General features: G+C 46.4%; 1 protein-coding gene across 3 annotated transcripts in view; it reads left to right on the top strand.

Annotated features, from left to right (window-relative positions):
• top2b (DNA topoisomerase II beta) overlaps positions 1-22,500 on the top strand; it is a 32,057-nt gene that overhangs the window by 6,608 nt on the left and 2,949 nt on the right. For all 3 annotated transcript variants that reach the window (XM_030788780.1, XM_030788779.1, XM_030788781.1), the window contains exons 7-30: positions 1,369-1,581; positions 4,338-4,511; positions 5,254-5,355; positions 5,921-6,058; positions 6,363-6,501; positions 7,415-7,572; positions 7,960-8,085; positions 8,978-9,088; positions 9,190-9,295; positions 9,656-9,765; positions 9,978-10,070; positions 10,760-10,874; positions 11,481-11,602; positions 11,888-12,036; positions 12,460-12,691; positions 13,162-13,296; positions 13,653-13,853; positions 14,799-14,994; positions 15,757-15,848; positions 16,416-16,571; positions 17,086-17,169; positions 18,241-18,438; positions 19,598-19,760; positions 21,977-22,135. In XM_030788780.1, the coding sequence (XP_030644640.1) occupies positions 1,369-1,581; positions 4,338-4,511; positions 5,254-5,355; positions 5,921-6,058; positions 6,363-6,501; positions 7,415-7,572; positions 7,960-8,085; positions 8,978-9,088; positions 9,190-9,295; positions 9,656-9,765; positions 9,978-10,070; positions 10,760-10,874; positions 11,481-11,602; positions 11,888-12,036; positions 12,460-12,691; positions 13,162-13,296; positions 13,653-13,853; positions 14,799-14,994; positions 15,757-15,848; positions 16,416-16,571; positions 17,086-17,169; positions 18,241-18,438; positions 19,598-19,760; positions 21,977-22,135 (3,472 nt within the window). The remainder of the gene's footprint in view (positions 1-1,368; positions 1,582-4,337; positions 4,512-5,253; positions 5,356-5,920; positions 6,059-6,362; positions 6,502-7,414; positions 7,573-7,959; positions 8,086-8,977; positions 9,089-9,189; positions 9,296-9,655; positions 9,766-9,977; positions 10,071-10,759; positions 10,875-11,480; positions 11,603-11,887; positions 12,037-12,459; positions 12,692-13,161; positions 13,297-13,652; positions 13,854-14,798; positions 14,995-15,756; positions 15,849-16,415; positions 16,572-17,085; positions 17,170-18,240; positions 18,439-19,597; positions 19,761-21,976; positions 22,136-22,500) is intronic.

A 22,500-nucleotide genomic window follows, 5' to 3' on the forward strand; every position in this document is an offset into this window, starting at 1 on the left:
CGCACACTCACAGATACACGCACACTCACAGATACACGCACACTCACAGATACGCGCACACTCACAGATACACGCACACTCACAGATGCACACACACTCACAGATGCACGCACACTCACAGATACACGCACACTCACAGATACACGCACACTCACAGATGCACGCACACTCACAGATACGCGCACACTCACAGATGCACACACACTCACAGATGCACACACACTCACAGATGCACGCACACTCACAGATACACGCACACTCACAGATGCACGCACACTCACAGATGCACGCACACTCACAGATACGCGCACACTCACAGATGCACACACACTCACAGATGCACGCACACTCACAGATGCACGCACAGTCACAGATGCACGCACACTCACAGATACACGCACACTCACAGATGCACGCACACTCACAGATGCACACACACTCACAGATACTGAAGTGGCTGTTTCCCCCATTTGAATCCACTCAGATGTAATTGCAATTGTTTATCATCTCAGAACACGTAAACAATCATAGATCGGGCCGTACCGCCTCGTCTGGCGCTACTCCCAGTCAAACGTTGAATGTACGGACGTCACTCACGTTTTTGAAGGCTTTGTTTAGCGTACAGACGCGGTGGTGTGGCCAAGATGAGTAAGCACTGGTTGTGGAGTGTTGAGGACTGGTTTCACTGGGTGGATCTGTGTTAGTGGTGGGAAAAGTTCACTGTGACTGGAATGGATAATTAGCTGTCGTAGTGTGATTTAGGATTTGCTTATGTCAAAGTGTACATGTCCATATTTCACTGCATACGCTCGTTTTCAGTCATCGCATATGGTATTGACCTTTTATTAATATCCATCCATTTTTTTGTGGGTTTGAAAGTTTCGGAAACGTTCTGAACCATTGATAATTTCACCACAATGTGCATATGAATGCACGTCTTAGTAGATGATGCAAATTGAATGTACAGAATTCACTCACTGACTCACACCCACTTGGTCTTTCACTCTCACTCACTCTCACCCACTCACCCACTCGCTCACTCATTCATTGACTCTCACTCACTCATCTGAATGGGTTCCAGCTGCTGTTCAGATGTCTCATACAATCACAGTGCTGTCCTGGCCCGTTAATCAGTGTTAATCCATTGACTGTCTCACTCACTCACTCACTCACTCACTCACTCACTCACTCACTCACTCAATCACTCACTCACTCACTCACTCACTCACTCACTCACTCACTCACTCGCTCGCTGGCTCTCTCCAGTGGTCTCTGTGGTGCTGGGATGAAAGAAAGCTCTTGTTTAAAACGGAGGTGAATTGACTGCTGAATCTTTTTACGCCTTTTTTCGCCTTTTTACTTTCGCAGACGTGGCAGAACAACATGACGAAGACGAGCGACCCCAGAATCAAATTCTTCGACGGCGACGACTTCACCTGCGTGACGTTCCAGCCCGACCTGGCCAAGTTCAAGATGGAGAAACTGGACAAGGACATCGTGGCTCTGCTCACGCGCAGGGCGTATGACGTGGCCGGGTCCTGCAGGGGCGTCAAGGTCCTCCTCAACGGAAAGAAACTGCCCGTGAGTGATTCGCGCCTGTGGGCCATTCAGGCCGCTTTTCACCCAGACCGCCGGCACAGCCCATACAGACACACAAGAGAATTACCGAATCGCCCAGTGCCACTGATAACAGTATCAACACCCATAACCCACCAGCACAGTCTGTCTGTCAGTCAGAGTTTGAGTCAGAGTTCGCAGCTGTGCCTGCTTACAGCAGTTTTTTTTTTTCTCTTTTATGAAGTGAACGGATAAATACGTCACTTCTCACACCCGTTCTGACTCGGCCATTCAAGCCTTGGTTTTGTCCACAGATCTCAGAGCTGCTTTATGAGTCTAGTGGTTTGATGTTGTTTGAACCTGACCACACACTAACTGTGTTGAGAAACTGCCTTTCGTCATCTCAGACGAGCCCGATGTAGAGTCTGCGTTATTCAGTCCGCTTATTTAGACGGTCAGCGCTCTTCCCACTCTCTGTAGTCTAGTGTTATCAACCGCTCACAACACCGCGGCTCTTATCAGGCACGAACAGAGACGCAGGGTCGTCTGAGGGCATGTGCTGGGCTCTGTAGCCGTGGTTACGATAGGGCCTGCAGAGTCCCTCAACGTAACTTTGGTTTGGTCCTTAACGTTCTAGACTCTGCTCTGAAGTAATAAACATGTGACGGTTTTGTTGTCAACCCATAATGTTCTGTCCGTTAAGGTGTAGGACGAGTTACACTAATGAGCCAAAACATTATGATCGCCTGCCTAATATGCCGTTGGTCCTCCGTGTGCCGCCAAAACAGCGCTGACCCGCTGAGGCATCGACTCTACAAGACCCCTGAAGGTGTCCTGTGGTATCTGGCACCAAAACATTAGCAGCAGATCCTTCAGGTCCTGTAAGTTGCGAGGTGGAGCCGCCGCGGATCGGACCTGTCTGTCCAGCACGTCCCACAGATGCTCAATCGGATTGAGATCTGGAGAATTTGGAGGCCAGGGCAACACCTTGAACACTTCGTCGTGTTCCTCAAACCATTCCCGAACCGCGTGTGCGGTGTGGCAGGGCGCATTATCCTGCTGAAAGAGGCCACTGCCATCAGGGAATACCATTGCCATGAAGGGGTGTACCTGGTCTGCGACGATGTTTAAATAGGTGGCACGTGTCAAATTGACGTCCACGTGGACGGCCGGACCCAGGGTTTCCCAGCAGAACGTTGCCCAGAGCGTCACGCTCGGTCCACCGGGTTGTCGCCTTCCCACGGTGCACCCTGGCGCCATCGCTTCCCCACGTAAACGGCGCACGCGCAAACGCCCGTCCGCTCGATCTAAAAGAAAACGGGACTCGTCGGACCAGGCGACCTTCTTCCACTGCTCCAAGGTCCAGTTCCGACGCTCGCGCGCCCACTGCAGACGCTTGCGGCGGTGGACAGGGGTCATCATGGGCACCGTGACCGGCCTGCGGCTGCGCAGCCCCATACGCAGCAGGGTGCGATGCACTGTGTGTTGCGACACTTTCCTCCCGTAACCACCGTTAAAACAGCCTGTGACTTGTGCCACAGTGGACCTTCGGTCGGTTCGGACCAGACGGAATAGCCTCCGTTGCCCCCGCGCATCGATCAGCCTTGGGCGCCCGACACCCCGTCGTCGGTTTGCGGTTAGTCCCTCCTCGGACCACTGTCGGTAGGTACTCACCACCGCTGACCGGGAGCACCCCACAAGCCTTGCCGTTTCGGAGATGCTCTGACCCAGTCGTCTGGCCATAACAATGTGGCCCTTGTCAAAGTCGCTCAGGTCTTTTCTCCTGCCCATTTCTCCTGCGCCCAACACGTTGACTACGAGAACTGACTGTTCGCTTACCATCTCATCGACCCAGACCTTGACATGCGCCCTCGTTGATGATCAACCTTATTTTGGTTCACCTGTGACTGGTCATAATGTTTTGGCTCGTCAGTGTATGATGTAACAGCAATACAGAGAGCGTGTTTCCTGTGTTACTTTATCCCGTCTGTGCCAGCTAACGTAAAAAAGTGGTGCTGTATAAACAGAGGGAGGTTGTTGATGCTGAGGATGGTGTGATCTTCACAAAACGACATGTTTTTGATGGTCTGTCTGTCAATGGGGAAAAAAGGGAAACACGGGGACAGACAGATGACGTTCCGGCTGAGGAGAAGATGAGTCTAACTGAAAGAAGAGCGGTTGGTCACCGTGGTTTTTCAGGAGGAACACAAACATTTCCTGTAAACGGCTGATCTCTGGCAAAAACAAAACGAATAGCACTCCAGATGTTTCTGTTATTAGAACCAACCCAGCGCTTTTTTTTTTTTTGTTTTTTTTTTTTTCCATTTGTTTTGTTTTGTTGTATTTTGTTTTTGCTGAAGGAGGTCTTCGTGTGAGGGAGCAGAGAAAACTCCTGAGTGTTGCGTCTCCCCAGTGAATCGAGTGATACAAACATCAGATAGAGTCTGTCTTTACCCTTAAGAGGAGTTAAAAAAAAGCAAAAAAAACGTGAGCTTGAAAAACAATATTTGAGGAAAACGCATAAAATATGCATATGACTACCAGCAATAAACAGCTCATAATGTGCATGCAAAACAAAAAGACTGTCAACAGCACCAAACCTGAAAGGGATGTGAAAATCAATATAAACCAGTACAGTACCCTTCTTAAAGAAATCTGTGACTTTAGTTTTAGTGTAAAAGCAGAAAACCGACAAGGCCCGTATGTGACGACCGTAGTTAAGGGCCCGGCTCTTATTTTTGTCTCACTTTTGACGGGCCTGCTCTTGTTTCCCGCGGCAGGTGAATGGTTTCCGTAGCTACGTGGACCTGTACGTGAAGGACAAGCTTGACGAGACGGGCGTGGCCCTGAAGGTGGTGAACGAGACGGTGAACGACCGCTGGGAGGTGTGTCTCACCCTCAGCGAGAAGGGCTTCCAGCAAATCAGCTTCGTCAACAGCATCGCCACCACCAAGGTAACGGTCGCCATAACGACGGCACCACTGTCATCGTCACAGGGTTAAACCTGACCCGTCTGTTCTTTTCACACAGAACGATGCCAGCTCTGAGAACTCCACAGGGTACATATAGGAATACATTAACGGTCTGATGTAGTGCTTAACACACTTGGCTTGGCCTGTTCAGTGTAATTAAGGTTTTACACTTTCATGTAATGGATCCCACAGCCTGTATTATTGTAGACGCTTTTTTTTTTTATTGCCCTTTTACAAAAGCACTCTTGGCTTCAAATGTTTGTCACAGTAAACAGTACTAAACAGCTCTGTCATCAGGTATTCCAGGAGCTCCTGTTAAAAGCTCATCCTCCACACACACGCACACACACACACACACAGAGTCAGATGAAGCATCAGTAGCTCCGGGCACTTCACCTGCCTCCCTCATCTCTCTCTCTCTCTCTCCCCCGTCACTCGATTAAACGCAGTTATGATCAAGCCCACACAACCAACCGTGTCAGAATAAACAAATTCAGAATGCATTTGGCTTCTCCAGGGACTAACCCCTAAGTCAGAGAAAGTCCCATTAGTGCCAAAGGCGAGCGTGTGTCTTTAAGTGCCAGGCAGTGCTGTACTATTCTGTCAGGAGCTGTAGTAGTCAGAGTCAGAGGCATGTCTCCTCACTAGATGGCGCTGTAGAGACACTGTTTGTTAGCTCTGTGGCCCGCACTGACTCAGGTGTCCTGTCTGTGGTTGGTCTCAGGGCGGGCGGCACATTGACTACGTCGTGGACCAAATCGTGGCGAAGCTCATCGAGGTGGTGAAGAAGAAGAACAAAGCCGGGGTCTCCGTCAAACCCTTCCAGGTCAGGACCTCTGTCGGGGCCGCCGGAACATCACATTAACATACATTAACGTCGCTTAACATCGCTCATCTCCACTGAATGTCACATAACAACATACAACCAGTGCCTCTGAGTTGATGCTAAGTACAGGTTTTGTTTTTTGTTCTTTCTTCACTTCCATAAAGCACGGGCTTTGATAAGTTTCCGCTGTCTGTCAGGTTTATGGTTTTGAATTCTGCCATCATAAACCTGTATCCTGGTCAGTGGACAATAATATCTCATGATAACAACAGCATGAAAAATGTATGAGGTTCGATAGCGTTATCAGAATATGTTTTTTTCATGTTGCTTGTCTTAAAAACGTGTGGTCACTGTGTTATGGAGTGATATAAAGTTTAAGGCTCAGATCTCATGCTGGAATTGTGATTATCCATTGTTCATAATAATAATAGTAATAACAGTGATACCACCACCACCAACAACAACCACAGCAATAATAACATAATAATAATAATAATAATAATAATAATAACAATAATAATAATAATACTAATGATACTAATGTGTTGTTTGTGGTGTCCTCCAGGTGAAGAACCACATCTGGGTGTTTGTGAACGCACTGATCGAGAACCCAACGTTCGACTCCCAGACCAAGGAGAACATGACCCTACAGACCAAAAGCTTCGGCTCCAAATGCCCCCTCTCCGAAAAATTCATCCGCGCGGTAAGCCCTCTCTCCGCACTGCCAAAATACTCACATTTTTTTTTACAAACACAAACTTCTACTATATTCCTTTACTGCACTGCACACAGATCTGTGTCTTCATTCAGTCATTAAAACATAAACAGTAGGATGTTTAGTTCAAGGCTTACACGACCATGCTGGCCACAGGTATATTCACAAACGTATGGTACTGTTATAGTGGCTGCCTGGATAAGATAAAATGGTTGAGACCAGGTGATATATATTCCAGTGAGGGTTTTTTGAATGGTTTTTTAAGTGTAATTGGTCTGTCATCACCATTCAGGCCACGAACTGCGGCATCGTGGAGAGTATCCTCAACTGGGTCAAGTTTAAGGCCCAGACGCAGCTCAATAAGAAATGTTCTTCGGTCAAGTACAGCAAGATCAAAGGCATCCCCAAACTGGACGACGCCAACGATGCCGGTGAGACCCCCCCCACACAGATCAAACGCTTCGCCTCTGTAACTCCTCCATTAGTGATCGAAGCAACTGCTTTGCGTGTCTCTTTTATCTGAAATCCTAGCGATTCTTACACAGGTTGAGGGGGCTGGGGGGTGTTGTTGTTGTTTTGTTGTTGTTGTTGTTGTTGTTTTACCGACAGACACAGACATGGTGTTAGTACATGTGTGTGGTGCTGACTTTGTGCTGGTAGTGACTGATCATGTTGGTCCAGAGTGAAAGAGAGTTTTGTATTTATGTCTCCATTGACCTTTCCCAGTGTCTCGTAAGTGTGCTGCAGACATGGGACAAACAAGGACACGAGGTGCCCCAGCCGCTGGGCCACGCCTCAGCACTCTCCCGTGGCTGCCTGTGTCCTTGTTGGTCTCCTTGTGACTAATCCTCTGTCCAGCCTGTTGAAAAGCCAAACCCAGCGAAACGTCTCATGAATGCCTCACAGGGTCTTTGCCAGAACGTGCCCCGTTGCTAAAGAGGCTAAAGTTTTCAGAGAGAAGGGAGGGGAGAGCGCCGAGGAGAGAATTGGGGGAGGGCCTGGTCACCCTAGTCCTTTAAACCCATTCAAACCACTGTGCGGTCCCAGGTCTGGTGTCTTGCATCTGAACTCCGACAGTTGGATGTTGGTTTTAAAATATGCGGGTGGAAATAACGAGTGTTCTCTGTAAAAGACAATCTTGCTGTAGAAACTGCGCGGCTTCACTCGTGTGTTATGAGTTCAGCTCACGGGCCGCAGCAGAATCCCTGTCAGTGCTTTAAATGTTAGTGGTTTAAGTCCAGGCCCAAGGTGTGTGTGCGTGTGTGTGTGTGTGTGTGTGTGTGTGTGTGTGTCTTCTCCTTTGGTGGGGTGGGAGTAACCTGTGAGTAACCTCCTGGTTTCTAGGCGGGAAGCACTCGTCAGAATGCACACTGATCCTGACTGAGGGAGACTCGGCCAAATCCTTGGCTGTATCCGGACTCGGGGTGATCGGACGAGATCGCTACGGCGTGTTTCCTCTAAGAGGAAAGATCCTCAACGTGAGAGAGGCCACGCACAAACAGGTGAGCACGGGAGAGAGGAGACCTGTGTGTGTGTGCGTGTGCGTGTGTGTGTGTGTGTGCGTGTGTGTGTGTGTGTGTGTGTGTGAGAGAGAGAGAGAGAGAGAGAGAGAGAGAGGCAGGCTGTGAAATAAATAAAGAAAGACAGGAGGTAAATGTTCATAATAACAGTGTATCTGTAACGTAGTGAAGTTCTTACAGTCTTGTAGAGCGTGTGTGTTATGCACAGAGTGTGTGTTTGATATAGAATGTGTGTGTGCGTATGTAATGTGGAGTGTGTGTGTGTAATGTAGAGTGTTTATGATTATCATAATGCTTTATATTAAGTCTAAACACTACCAATTAAATGCTGTTGAAATACGTCCTAAAAGCACCTGCCCTCTCTGACAGATCATGGAGAATGCAGAAATCAACAACATCATTAAAATCGTGGGGCTGCAGTATAAGAAGAGCTACGATGACCCGGAGTCCCTGAGGACCCTCCGCTACGGCAAGATCATGATCATGACTGATCAGGTCTGTTCTGAATGGCTTTTTTATGTTTGTCTAACCTGCCCTCTACTGATGATGTTGTCTTTATCCCCAAGTTCTCTGTCCCTGTGTTGTCTGTCTCTGCATCCTTACACCTTGTGTTCTCTGCCCTTGTCTTCAGCCTCCCTTTGTTCTCTGTCTCTCAGAGTTCTCTTTTCACTGTGTTCTCTGTCCCAGAGTTCTCTTTTCACTGTGTTCTCTGTCCCAGAGTTCTCTTTTCACTGTGTTCTCTGTCTCTGTGTTCTATGTTCTTGTGTTCTCTGTCCCTGTGTTCTCTATCCCTGTGTTCTCTTTTCCTGTGTTCTCTGTCCCTGTGTTCTCTGTCCCTGTGTTCTATGTTCTTGTGTGCTCTATCCCTGTGTTCTCCATCCCTGTGTTCTCTTTTCCTGTGTGCTCTATCCCTGTGTTCTCTGTCCCTGTGTTCTCTGTCCCTGTGTTCTATGTTCTTGTGTGCTCTATCCCTGTGTTCTCCATCCCTGTGTTCTCTTTTCCTGTGTGCTCTATCCCTGTGTTCTCTGTCCCTGTGTTCTCTGTCCCTGTGTTCTATGTTCTTGTGTGCTCTATCCCTGTGTTCTCCATCCCTGTGTTCTCTTTTCCTGTGTGCTCTATCCCTGTGTTCTCTGTCCCTGTGTTCTCTGTCCCTGTGTTCTATGTTCTTGTGTGCTCTATCCCTGTGTTCTCCATCCCTGTGTTCTCTTTTCCTGTGTGCTCTATCCCTGTGTTCTCTGTCCCTGTGTTCTCTGTCCCTTTGTTTTCTATCCCTGTGTTCTCCATCCCTGTGTTCTCTTTTCCTGTGTTCTCTGTCCCTGTGTTCTCGGTTCCTGTATTCTTTGTCCTTATAATTCAACAAAACCATTGGATTTTTTTCTGCTGTCAGGATCAAGATGGCTCCCACATCAAGGGTCTGCTGATCAACTTCTTCCACCACAACTGGCCATCTCTGCTCAAGCACACTTTCCTGGAGGAATTCATCACGCCCATCGTCAAAGTAAACAGCACAGTCACCTCACACACTCTGACAACTGCTCCCAAAATGAGAAATCAAATTTAACGAGTCTCATTTATCTTCTTATCTTCGTGTTTCCACAGGCTAGCAAAAACAAACAAGAGTTATCCTTCTACAGCATCCCAGAGTTTGAGGAGTGGAAGAAACAGACAGAAAACCACAAAACATGGCATATAAAGTACTACAAAGGTTTGCCTCTTTTTATTTTATTTTATTTTGACTTTTTCTGAAGGTAAAATTCACTCAAAAAGCATGAAGCCATTTGATCTTCCTGTCTGACAAGAATGAACAAATAAATATTTTTTTTTTCACTTACATTCCTTTCTTGAAAAAGAGCAAGCTCGTTTTGTCTTTCCCCAATCGATAGTTTTGGAAGCGAAACTTTTCAGACGTTGGCAGCTTTTTTCATCAATGATCAGTAAAAAAAAATAAAAAGTTTGGAAGAACAGATGCGTAGAAGTGTTGTTCTGAAAAGAAAAAAAAACAACTAGTCAAGTTTTTCTCTGCCTCCTGTCATATTAACGTCTTAATACGCGTGTGTGGTAACAGGTTTGGGTACCAGCACGAGCAAAGAAGCGAAGGAATACTTTGCTGACATGGAGAGACATCGCATCATGTTTAAATACTCCGGCTCCGAAGACGATGCTGCTATCACACTGGTACCTCATCACGATATTTTAATGAATATTAAAATCTTCAACTTGTTTTTTTTTCCACCGGAAAATATTCAGTTTATGTACTTTCAAATTATTCATGAGAGAACAGCGTAGCTTACTGTTTGAGTGTGTGTATAATTGGAAAGAACAAAAAAAGAAAAAAAAAAAAAAAACCCTGTTTCCACAGTGCTAAATTCTCCTTTTCCTCACTCTAGGCGTTCAGTAAGAAGAAGACTGATGACAGGAAAGAGTGGCTGACCAACTTTATGGAGGACAGACGCCAGAGGAGGCTCCATGGCCTGCCTGAGGTAAGCTCGGCCAATCGCTGTGGACGGAACAGAAATTCCAGCAAATTCATTGGTTAAGCGCATGCAGTGAGCCATTCTTGACAGATGATTGGACGAGAATGGAAATGAGTCTTAGAATTCTGTTGGTGCATCAACAGAACATGTTTGAGATGGTGATATTGTGACAGATTCTAGACTAATTAGTCAGTGTAGTTTAAAAAACAAAAAGCAACAAAAATAAACAACACCCCAAATCATAAGCAAGGGTTCCCCATTTCAGTTATGGAGGCAAAAATGGTACCGTGATAACTGATTGGTTGAAAATTACACACTTTAGTTTCCCGGCCTAAAAATACATCCTTCACACAGTGAAGCAAGGTGGGAAAAAAGCAGAAGGTCTTACGCCCACCAAGACTGTGTATGGAGAACTCCTTCATAAGCTTTTAGTCTTTGAACTGTTGCTTTTATTTTATTTATTTATTTATTTATTTCTGTCCTAATCGTCATGGAGGGCGTCTTGTGCAACTCCCTGGGCAGACAGGTGTATTTGAAATGTAAATGCTCTACAAAGGACTCTCCCTCGCCTTTCAAGTGTCTCTGTTATGTGCATCTAACTTAGTCAGTGGCCCCCTAAGCCTCACATCTAAGAGAGAGAGAGAGAGAGAGACATAAAGCAGAGTTTCACAGCCTGCCGCATTCTCCTTTTACAGCAATACCTGTACGGCACAACGACCAGATATTTGTCCTACAACGACTTCATCAACAAAGAGCTCATTCTCTTTTCAAACTCCGACAACGAAAGATCCATCCCTTCCCTCGTAGACGGTACGTTCTCTCTCTTCTTTTTTTTTTTTTTTCTTTTTTCCCCCCTCCCCTCTTTCCTCGGGCACTGCCGCACTTTGTAGGCTGTTATGAGCGTGTTGTTCAGAGAGCTTTGATGCAGCATTTTGAAATGGTAAACAACAACAAACAGAACTATCTTAGACGTTAGCGTGTCAGATGTGGTAAACTTTGAGTTATCCTCGTTAGACTTAATCAGACGTGAGTGTGAAGTACACGTGTGTGTGAAGAAAAGGAAAAGAGAGTGTTGAGAATGTGTAATTAGAGTTTTGATGAAATGGATTTAGTGGAAGAAAGGGATCTAACCAGTCGGATTCCAAAACTGGGCCCACATCCAGAGCAAAACAACAAAAAAACCCTTTTCATCTCATTTCATCTACGTAACGCATACCAAGTCAGACTGGGTCTCCGCAGACCTGGAGCGGCTTTAGGTTCTTCTTTCTGGTTTTCTTTTTTTTTTTTTTTTTACATTTTTAGATGGGACTTCTGACATTTTTTGAGTGTTTCCTGACTTGTGTCTGTCTGTGTGTCTGTCTGTCTGTTTGCTTGTTTGTTTGTCTGTCTGTCTGTTTGTTTGTTTGTTGTGTGCAGGACTGAAGCCAGGCCAGAGGAAAGTGTTGTTTACCTGTATGAAGAGGAATGATAAGAGAGAGGTGAAGGTAGCCCAGCTGGCTGGATCAGTGGCTGAGATGTCTGCCTACCATCACGGCGAGGTGAGGACAACGGACTCTCTCTGTTTCATTCGCTGTTTTTCCACTTCTTCATTTTGTTTTGCTGCATCAAAACAAAACTAGATGTACAGGAATAGGCAAAATTAGAGGAAGGTGTAGCAAGGGAAGACTAGGAATAAGTAGAGTTAAAGATTAAACAGTAAGAATCACAGCGGTTTCATGTGTAGTCTTGCTTTCTAAGTGTGAAATACAGTTTCTGTGTCATGTCATCCATCTCTAACCTCTTTCTCACTCTCTGTCTCTCTCTCTCTCTCTCTCTCTTCACAGCAAGCTCTGATGATGACCATTGTGAACTTGGCCCAGAACTTTGTGGGTAGCAACAACATTAACATCTTACAGCCGCTGGGTCAGTTTGGTACACGCATCAACGGAGGCAAAGATGCTGCCAGTCCCCGTTACATCTTCACCATGCTCAGGTCAGACTGCCCTTACAGGACTACAGCACTCAGCCTCTCACAGCGCGCGCACTGAAGCAGCGCCAGCCCAGCTTAATGGACTGATTTCTTCCCCTCCCTCTCTCTCTCTCTCTCTCTCTCTCTCTGTGTTTCTGCCTTTGACATGTCTGAGTGTTGCTCTTTAATGTTTTTGTTTGGGTTTCGAGTTGCAGAATTCTAGGATTTACTTTGCGTTTTTCAGACGTCAGCGATGCTCTCTCCTTCCTTTATCTTTCCGATTTGCGTCTCTCATTTCTTCCCCCCTCCCCCCACCCCCCCCACGTTTCGCCAGACATTCAAGCTAGACTGCTTCGATAAAAATAACCATTTCCCAGTCTGGTTTCTGAAGTCAAAGTAACCTTGTGTGAAATGGGTGTTTTTTGTTTTTTTTTCCCCTCTCTCCAGTCCTCTGGCCAAACTGCTGTTTCCCGCCGTGGACTCCAGCCTGCTCAAGTTCCTGTACGACGACAACCAGAAGGTGGAGCCAGAGTGGTACATCCCCATTATCCCCATGGTACTGGTGAACGGCGCCGAGGGCATCGGGACAGGCTGGGCCTGTAAGATCCCCAATTACGACCCGCGAGAGATCGTGAACAACATCAACCGAATGCTCAACCACCAGGATCCGCTGCCCATGGTAAAAACCCGCGCTGTTTTTTTTTTTTCCCCCCGTAATCCCGAGCGTAATCTTAAATAATGACATAATCCTCGTAACAATGAACAGCCATTTCACTTAATGAATCGTAAACCTAATCATTCCCAGATCAGTTCTGACGACGTCAGTTGGAGAAGAACTCTGTGATGTGTAGCAACGCGTCATAAAACGCAGCGCAATGAAAAAAAACGACGACAGCTGCAGTGTTGTGTTGTGTTGCACTGTTTTTTATTTGGCTTATATGGTTTTATCGTAGTCAGAGTTGAGTGTTTGCCATGTCAGCCCTGTTATAGTTAAGGTTTACTGTGGTTTGAAATTGCCCACAGCACTGACACTTGGGCCTCAGTCTTACTGTTGTTCAGCAGTGTGGTTGTTTGAGAGCTTCTGAATGTGGAAATGACACACTGTGTGTGTGTGTGTGTGTGTGTGTGTGTGTGTGTTTTCTCTCCCAGCTGCCCAGCTATAAGAACTTCAAAGGCATCATCCATGAACTGGGACAGAACCAGTATCTGGTCTCTGGAGAGGTTTCAGTACTGGACAAGAACACCATCGAGATTACTGAACTCCCTGTTCGCACCTGGACACAGGTACATACACACACACACACACACACACACACACACACACGCAATGCTGCTCTGTGGAGTATATTGTACCCTGAGAAAAAAGCAGGTTTGCTTTCCTCTTCCATTAAGAGGAAGCTAAGCTATTACTGCCAGCTTTTGTGATGTGTTTAGTATGGAAAACACATTAAGTGTCACTGGTATTTTTCCTCATTCACGTGCATAAGGAGTCAGTGTGTGAAGTGTGTGATATGAGAATGGAACTTAATGAAAGTGGCTGTGCTGCTGTGTTCTGTCAGGCGTATAAGGAGTCAGTGTGTGAAGTGTGTGATATGAGAATGGAACTTAATGAAAGTGGCTGTGCTGCTGTGTTCTGTCAGGCGTATAAGGAGTCGGTGTTGGAGCCAATGCTACAGGGAACAGAGAAAACTCCGTCTCTGATCACTGACTATAAGGAGTACCACACGGACGCCACTGTGAAGTTTGTGGTGAGGATGACGGAGGAGAAGCTGGCCCAGGCTGAGGCTGCCGGCCTTCACAAAGTCTTCAAACTGCAGTCCACGCTCACCTGCAACTCCATGGTACCATCTAGATTCTCGCTGTCCTTTTCTGCGCGCACGCGTGTGTGTGTTTGTGTGAATGGGTGTGTTTATGTTTGTGTGTGTGTGTGTCTGTTTGTTTGTGTGTCTGGCTGTGTGTGTTTCTCTTTGTGTGTGTATATGTCTGTATGTTTATGTGTGTGTGTGTGTGTGTGTGTGTGTGTGTTTCTCTTTGTGTATGTGTCTGGCTGTGTGTGTTCTCTTTGTGTGTGTATATGTCTGTATGTTTATGTTTGTGTGTGTGTTTGTGTGTCTGTTTGTTTGTGTGTCTGGCTGTGTGTGTTTCTCTGTGTGTGTGTATATGTCTGTATGTTTATGTTTGTGTGTGTGTGTCTGTTTGTTTGTGTGTCTGGCTGTGTGTGTTTCTCTGTGTGTGTGTATATGTCTGTATGTTTATGTTTGTGTGTGTGTGTCTGTTTGTTTGTGTGTCTGGCTGTGTGTGTTTCTCTGTGTGTGTATATGTCTGTATGTTTATGTTTGTATGTGTGTGTCTGTATATTTATGTGTGTGTGTGTGTGTGTCTGTATGTTTATGTTTGTGTGTGTGTGTGTGTGTGTGTGTCTGTATGTTTATGTTTGTGTGTGTGTGTGTGTGTGTGTGTCTGTATGTTTATGTTTGTGTGTGGCACGTTTATGTGTGTGAGGAGGGTTGTGTATGTGGAGGCGTATCCGCGTGTGCACGTGTGTCTGGCTGTGTGCGTGTGTAAATGTTTACGTGTGGAGCCTGTGTGTGTGTGTAAATGTTTACGCATGGAGCCTGTGTGGGCGTGTAAATGTTTACGCGTGGAGCCTGTGTGTGTGTGTAAATGTTTACGCGTGGAGCCTGTGTGGGTGTGTAAATGTTTACGCGTAGAGCCTGTGTGGGTGTGTTTATGGCTCTTTGTAGTTTTCTCCTCAGAGTTGTGATTCTCTTTAATCTGGTGCACAGGTACTGTTTGACCACATGGGCTGCCTTAAGCGGTACGAGTCGGTTCAGGAGATTCTGAAGGAGTTCTTCGAGCTCAGACTACACTATTACAAACTCAGAAAGGATTGGCTGCTGGGAAGCTTTGGGGCGGAGTCAGCAAAACTGTCCAATCAGGCGCGCTTCGTGCTGGAGAAGATCGAGGGAAAGATTTCCATCGGTCAGTCAACGTTGTTTCCCTTTGGCGTTCGACAAAAACAAAAAACGGCGTCCTCACAAAAAGCAGAGACAAAGTTTTTAAACTTGTTTTTCTGTATACAGAATGATAATCAAACACACACACACACACACACACATACACACCCTGAGCAGATGCAGGGACCAAGGCTATAAACCTGAGTGGAAAGGATAGAAGTCGACACAACTTTAAATGTTCTTCCTACACTTTTAATGTGGTAAACAAACACAGAAAACAGACAACGCTTTAATCCTATTGGCCTGAACCAATCTGATGAGTGTACAGTAGGATCCAAACATTGTTCGTACGGTTTATTTATCACACTAAAGCTTTCTGGATTATAGTTCAGCGTGTGGGCGTCCATCCTGTTCGCTTAGGTCCCCCCCCCACCCCCTAAGCGTTGGTGTCGCAAGTACTTTGAACCGCTTGCAATCCAAGACTCTGGTTTCTCCCTCCTGCTAGTTATGGCTGGTTATAAATTTGATTTTAGTGTTTTTACTACCTGGTATAAATCTCTTACAATAGCTGAAGCGTGTGTCGTAAAAACGTGAAGTTGTTTTCGCCGGCTGTTTTAAATGAGTAATAATGGGCTTATGGCCCACCATAAACCAAGCTCTGTTGTTTAACTGCCCCTTCACCAGACGCTCAGACTGGTTTACTGCTCACGGTGGATCCACTGGAATACTGCCCTATGAGTAATAACTCTGCATGTGTGTGTGCGTGTGTGTGTGTGTGTGCACGTAGAAAACAAGTCAAAGAGGGATTTGATCAGAATGCTGGTCCAGAGGGGCTATGAGTCGGACCCCGTCGCCGCCTGGAACAAAGCGCAGGAAAAGGTAGCTGCTCGTTCACTTCCGCTCTCCGTTAAACTCACTCTGTTCACTCAGTTCACTCATGAGCTCCAGCACCGCTGTCAACAGGAACTGTTTCCTGTGTTCAGCTGTGTGTAATATTAAATATAATCAATGACCATGATCAGTTCAGCCTATTACCATAACTTTGTCGGTCAGAGGGGACACATCTCTGTGTGTAACCCTTAAGGCCTTTTTGGCAGGGTTGTATCTGTGAACCGACATGTTCAGGGCCCAAACCCTGGACCCCCTGGGTTTCAAGCTACTGTCCCCTACCATTACATCACCACCCTTACATGTAACATACACACCACACATACAGTGTCAGGAGTTACCTGCTCAGGACCTGGTACTAACATAACTTTCTACTGTACACAGTTTCCATGGTAACAATGTTTTATTAGGTTTACAGCAAAGTGAGTTCTGTGTCACTGGAACAATATATGCAACAAATGCATCAGTTTTCTTCTGGGCTTGCCCTGGTTGGCCGAAGCTGCCCCGCCGCTCTGTCTGATTGGTTGACCTTGTGTGTCTGTGTGCTCTGTCCATCAGTCATTGGAGGAGGAAGATCGAGAAGGCAGCGACAGCGACAGCTCGGTGGACTCGGGTTCATCGTCGGGACCGAATTTTAACTACATCCTCAACATGCCACTGTGGTGCCTGACCAAGGAGAAGGTGGACGAACTGCTTAAACAGAGGGACCAAAAGGTAACCACGGAAATGACTCTGAACTGTGGTTTCGTCTTCTGACGCAAGGATTGTTAAACGTTTATTCTAATGGATTGTAATTCCTAGCAGGATTAAAAAAAAAATTCAAGGAGTGGTTTTAAATTTTGTTTTTTTATCAGTTGTTTTTCAAAGGATGATGGAGTTGTTTTATTTGATTTCTGTTAGAGAAGATCTATTTTGATCCATTTGTTTCTGTCTCCTGAGTAGCAGTAGTTTTAGTGGAGGACTTGATTGTTTGTGAGGATTCGTTTGCTGGCTGTGCAGTCGCTGTGTTTGAGTGGAGTTTGACTGACTGTGTCATTTGAGACTGTGTGTAGACCGACTCTGTATGACTCTGTTCAGTCTGTGAGTGTGTGCCCTGTCAAAGAGAGAGAGAGAGAAAAAAAACAGAATGCTGGCTTCGGATGGTAATAGCCTTGCACTCAATAAATGTGTGTGTGTGTGTCTGTGTCTGTGTCTGTGTGTGTGTGTGTGTGTGTGTGTGTTGTAACAGAAAAGCGAGTTACATAACCTTCAGAGGAAGTCTCCAGAAGATCTGTGGAAAGAAGATCTTGCAGTCTTCATCGAGGAACTAGACGTAAGTGTTTCAGAGTGTGTGTGTGTGTCTGTATTGTGTGTGCTAAGCATTTGTTTCTCCACTGACCCTGTGTTTACAGAGGCGAGACAGACAGACAAAGAGAGACAGTGTTAGTTTGTTTATATGAGCGTGTGAATAATGAGGTTCTCTTTTTCCATCCCAGCATGTAACATAGCGAAAGAGAGCGGGCATGTGTTATTTCGTATTTGTGCGTTTGTGTGTGTATAGTGTATTCCCCTGTCGCTGTGTGTAGAGTCAGGAGAGAAAAGGTGTGTATCTGTGTGTGTCTGAGTCCTGAGTTTATCCTCTGTCTGTAGAACAGGGTGACAGAGAGAGTGTGTGTGTTTATATATGTCTGTGTCTGTAATGGCTTTCTCTCCTCAGCTCTGCATCTCAGCCTGGGTAGAAGCAGTACAGGGTGTGTGTGTGTGTGTTGATTTCTCCATCCCTCTGTCCCTGCGTGTTGAGGAGCAGGAGTCTCTGTGTTTGGACTGTGTATAGTGAGTCTTGTCTCTCCTCTGTCCCTGCGTGTTGAGGAGCAGGAGTCTCTGTGTTTGGACTGTGTATAGTGAGTCTCTTCTCTCCTCTGTCCCTGTGTGTTGAGGAGCAGGAGTCTCTGTGTTTGGACTGTGTATAGTGAGTCTTGTCTCTCCTCTGTCCCTGCGTGTTGAGGAGCAGGAGTCTCTGTGTTTGGACTGTGTATAGTGAGTCTTGTCTCTCCTCTGTCCCAGCGTGTTGAGGAGCAGGAGTCTCTGTGTTTGGACTGTGTATAGTGAGTCTTGTCTCTCCTCTGTCCCTGCGTGTTGAGGAGCAGGAGTCTCTGTGTTTGGACTGTGTATAGTGAGTCTTGTCTCTCCTCTGTCCCTGCGTGTTGAGGAGCAGGAGTCTCTGTGTTTGGACTGTGTATAGTGAGTCTTGTCTCTCCTCTGTCCCTGCGTGTTGAGGAGCAGGAGTCTCTGTGTTTGGACTGTGTATAGTGAGTCTTGTCTCTCCTCTGTCCCTGCGTGTTGAGGAGCAGGAGTCTCTGTGTTTGGACTGTGTATAGTGAGTCTCTTCTCTCCTCTGTCCCAGCGTGTTGAGGAGCAGGAGAGGGAGAACGCCAGTGTGGGCAAAGCCACTAAACTGGTGAAGGGCAAAGTGGGCAAACCCAAAGTGAAGAAGATGCAGCTGGAGGAGACACTGCCCTCCCCATACGGCCGTAGGATCGTACCCCAGGTCACGCAGGCCATGAGAGCAGACGCCTCCAAAAAACTCACAAAGAGGAAGAAGGTAAGGAGGCTGTGCCTCTGTGTGTGTGTATGTGTGTGTGTGTGTCTGTGTATGTGTGTGTATGTGTGTGTGTGTGTGTGTGTGTCTGTGTATGTGTGTATGTGCCTCTCTCTCTCTGTGTGTGTGTGTATGTGTGTGTGTGTGTCTGTGTATGTGTGTATGTGCCTCTCTCTCTCTGTGTGTGTGGGGGGGGGGGGGGGGGGGGGGGGTGCAGGTTTAATACAGGCGTGGACAGGAGAGGGAGTGTGTTTTTGCTTCCACCACAAGTCCCGATGGAATGGTATTTAACTCCGCTATGCCAAGTGTCACCACTAGATGGCGGTCCATTCCCTTGAGAAGGACGAGAATACATTTGAGTGCTTGTTTCAATCCAGTCTTTTTTATTATAATTAAAATAAATTGTAAGTCAGGTTTGTGGGTTTCTAGCCTATGTCACTCACCGTTTTTAAAGTGCGTTTTCATTGATCCATGGCTCTAACTTATCATCAGTCTGCAGTCCAATACGAGCCTGTAACAGTGTATTTCTCCGCCGCTGTGAAACCAGATGCTCTGCCACCCCATCCATGGTCCCAGACATTAGGCTGCAATAACAAAAGCACAGCTCATTTCATGAAGGCTAAAATCAAGTAGTTTGACATCCCCATGTGAACAACAGTGGGCCCGTTTTTCTGCTCTCTATGAATACTTTGATAACTTCATTCCAGTATGTTTTATTGAGACTGAAACCCACTGTCAGCTCCTCTCTTATTTAATGACTTAACCTGGAGTACAGATTATATAGGTAACTGTTTGTTTTTTCACGCAGAAAGGTACATACCAGTAGGGACCATTTGGAGAAGTAAACACTACAGTATATTCTCAGACTCTGTGACCCCTGGGAACACTAGATACCTGCCCACACCCAGTGAACGTGTGTGTGTGTATGTGTGTAGGTGTGAGAGTGCGTGTGTGTGTGTTTGTAGATGTGTTTGTGGGTATGTGTTGATGTTTGTGTGTGCGCTGATGTGTTTGAGTATGTTTGCGTATGTGTGTTTGTGTATGTCTTGATATGTGTGTAGGTGTGTGTGTGTGGGTGTGTGTTGATGTATGTGTGTGTGTCTGTGCTGGTGTGTGTGTGGGGTTGCTCATTCATAGTCTCCTGTGTGTGTGTCTCTCTCAGGGTGACTCTGACATAGCTGTGAAGATGGAGTTTGATGAGGACAGTGCTCTGGGCTCGAACGGAGGAACAGCGGAGAACTCTCTTATCTCTCCATCTGGTCTGCCCAACCCCGGAGCAGCCAAACCCAAAGCCCCCCGCGTCAAAAAAGAGAAGAAGGAACCAGGTGAGTTCAGCAAGTCTCTGTCCCAAACACACACCTCCATCACACTCTGTTTACAGTCACATGTCTCTGTGTCTCTGTCCCAAACACACACCTCCATCACACTCTGTTTACAGTCACACGTCTCTGTCCCAAACACACGCCTCCATCACACTCTGTTTACAGTCACATGTCTCTGTGTCTCTGTCCCAAACACACACCTCCATCACACTCTGTTTACAGTCACATGTCTCTGTGTCTCTGTCCCAAACACACACCTCCATCACACTCTGTTTACAGTCACATGTCTCTGTGTCTCTGTCCCAAACACACACCTCCATCACACTCTGTTTACAGTCACACGTCTCTGTCCCAAACACACACCTCCATCACACTCTGTTTACAGTCACACGTCTCTGTGTCTCTGTCCCAAACACACACCTCCATCACACTCTGTTTACAGTCACACGTCTCTGTGTCTCTGTCCCAAACACACACCTCCATCACACTCTGTTTACAGTCACATGTCTCTATGTCTCTGTCCCAAACACACACCTCCATCACACTCTGTTTACAGTCACATGTCTCTGTGTCTCTGTCCCAAACACACACCTCCATCACACTCTGTTTACAGTCACATGTCTCTGTGTCTCTGTCCCAAACACACACCTCCATCACACTCTGTTTATAGTCACACGTCTCTGTCTCAAACACACACCTCCATCACACTCTGTTTACAGTCACATGTCTCTGTGTCTCTGTCCCAAACACACACCTCCATCACACTCTGTTTACAGTCACATGTCTCTGTGTCTCTGTCCCAAACACACACCTCCATCACACTCTGTTTATAGTCACACGTCTCTGTCTCAAACACACACCTCCATCACACTCTGTTTACAGTCACATGTCTCTGTGTCTCTGTCCCAAACACACACCTCCATCACACTCTGTTTACAGTCACATGTCTCTGTGTCTCTGTCCCAAACACACACCTCCATCACACTCTGTTTACAGTCACATGTCTCTGCGTCTCTGTCCCAAACACACACCTCCATCACACTCTGTTTACAGTCACATGTCTCTGTGTCTCTGTCCCAAACACACACCTCCATCACACTCTGTTTACAGTCACACGTCTCTGTGTCTCTGTCCCAAACACACACCTCCATCACACTCTGTTTACAGTCACATGTCTCTGTGTCTCTGTCCCAAACACACACCTCCATCACACTCTGTTTACAGTCACATGTCTCTGTGTCTCTGTCCCAAACACACACCTCCATCACACTCTGTTTACAGTCACATGTCTCTGTGTCTCTGTCCCAAACACACACCTCCATCACACTCTGTTTACAGTCACACGTCTCTGTGTCTCTGTCCCAAACACACACCTCCATCACACTCTGTTTACAGCCCCATGTCTCTGTGTCTCTGTCCCAAACACACACCTCCATCACACTCTGTTTACAGTCACACGTCTCTGTGTCTCTGTCCCAAACACACACCTCCATCACACTCTGTTTACAGTCACATGTCTCTGTGTCTCTGTCCCAAACACACACCTCCATCACACTCTGTTTACAGTCACATGTCTCTGTGTCTCTGTCCCAAACACACACCTCCATCACACTCTGTTTACAGTCACATGTCTCTGTCCCAAACACACACCTCCATCACACTCTGTTTACAGTCACACGTCTCTGTGTCTCTGTCCCAAACACACACCTCCATCACACTCTGTTTACAGTCACACGTCTCTGTGTCTCTGTCCCAAACACACACCTCCATCACACTCTGTTTACAGTCACATGTCTCTGCGTCTCTGTCCCAAACACACACCTCCATCACACTCTGTTTACAACAACTCTCCCCCTTCAGTCACATGTCCTCTGACAGGGCAGCAACAGACTGTCTAATAGACTTAGTTAAATATTTTGCTCAGACAGAAATATTTGTTAGTTTTCATGCAGACACAAGAATATAGTTTTTATGCAAACACAAGAATATAGTTTTTATGCAAACACAAGAATATATACAGTAGTTAACATACAATACAATAAGTCTTGCGTGATGTTGGTAAGGCTTTGGAAAGTAACCTATGACCATTAATGAGTGAATAATATGTTCACTTGTACTGCTTATTCTAGTGAAGGAGTCTTCTTGGACTGTCTTTTTGTTTATTCACTGTTCTAGTTGTTCACATGAGCTGTATTAAGGTTCACTCTGTTTGTGTATAGGTGCTCCCAGAGTGCGGAAACCTGCTGGACCTAAAGGCTCTGGTAAGAAAGTGAAGAAGAGGAACCCTTGGTCAGACGACGAATCGAATAAGTCAGACAGCGACCTGGACGAGAACGAACCTGTCATTCCACGTGACACCAAGTCCCAGCGGGCCTCAGGTGCGTCCGTGTGTGTGCGTGAATGTGTGTGTATGTTAGTGCGTCCGTGTGTGTGTGTGAATGTGTGTGACTGTGTGTGTGTGTGAATGTGTGTGACTGTGTGTGTGTGTTAGTGCGTCCGTGTGTGTGTGTGTGTGTGTGTGTGTGGGTGTGTGTGTGTGTGTGTGGGTGTGTGTGTGTCATGTCCTGTGATGTCTCTCTCAGATGACACAGCTGTGTTATACACGTGCTGTAATCAGAGCCTGCTGTAACAGTGTGACTGATGTGTTCAGCTTCTCTCACTGACTAAAAACTACTGTCTGTTCAACTCAGCATGATGTCATTTCACTGCAACACCAAAGCAGCAGAGGAGCACCATCTCACTC

The sequence above is a fragment of the Chanos chanos genome, chromosome 12 (assembly GCF_902362185.1).
Source record: "Chanos chanos chromosome 12, fChaCha1.1, whole genome shotgun sequence".
Lineage (NCBI taxonomy): Eukaryota > Metazoa > Chordata > Actinopteri > Gonorynchiformes > Chanidae > Chanos > Chanos chanos.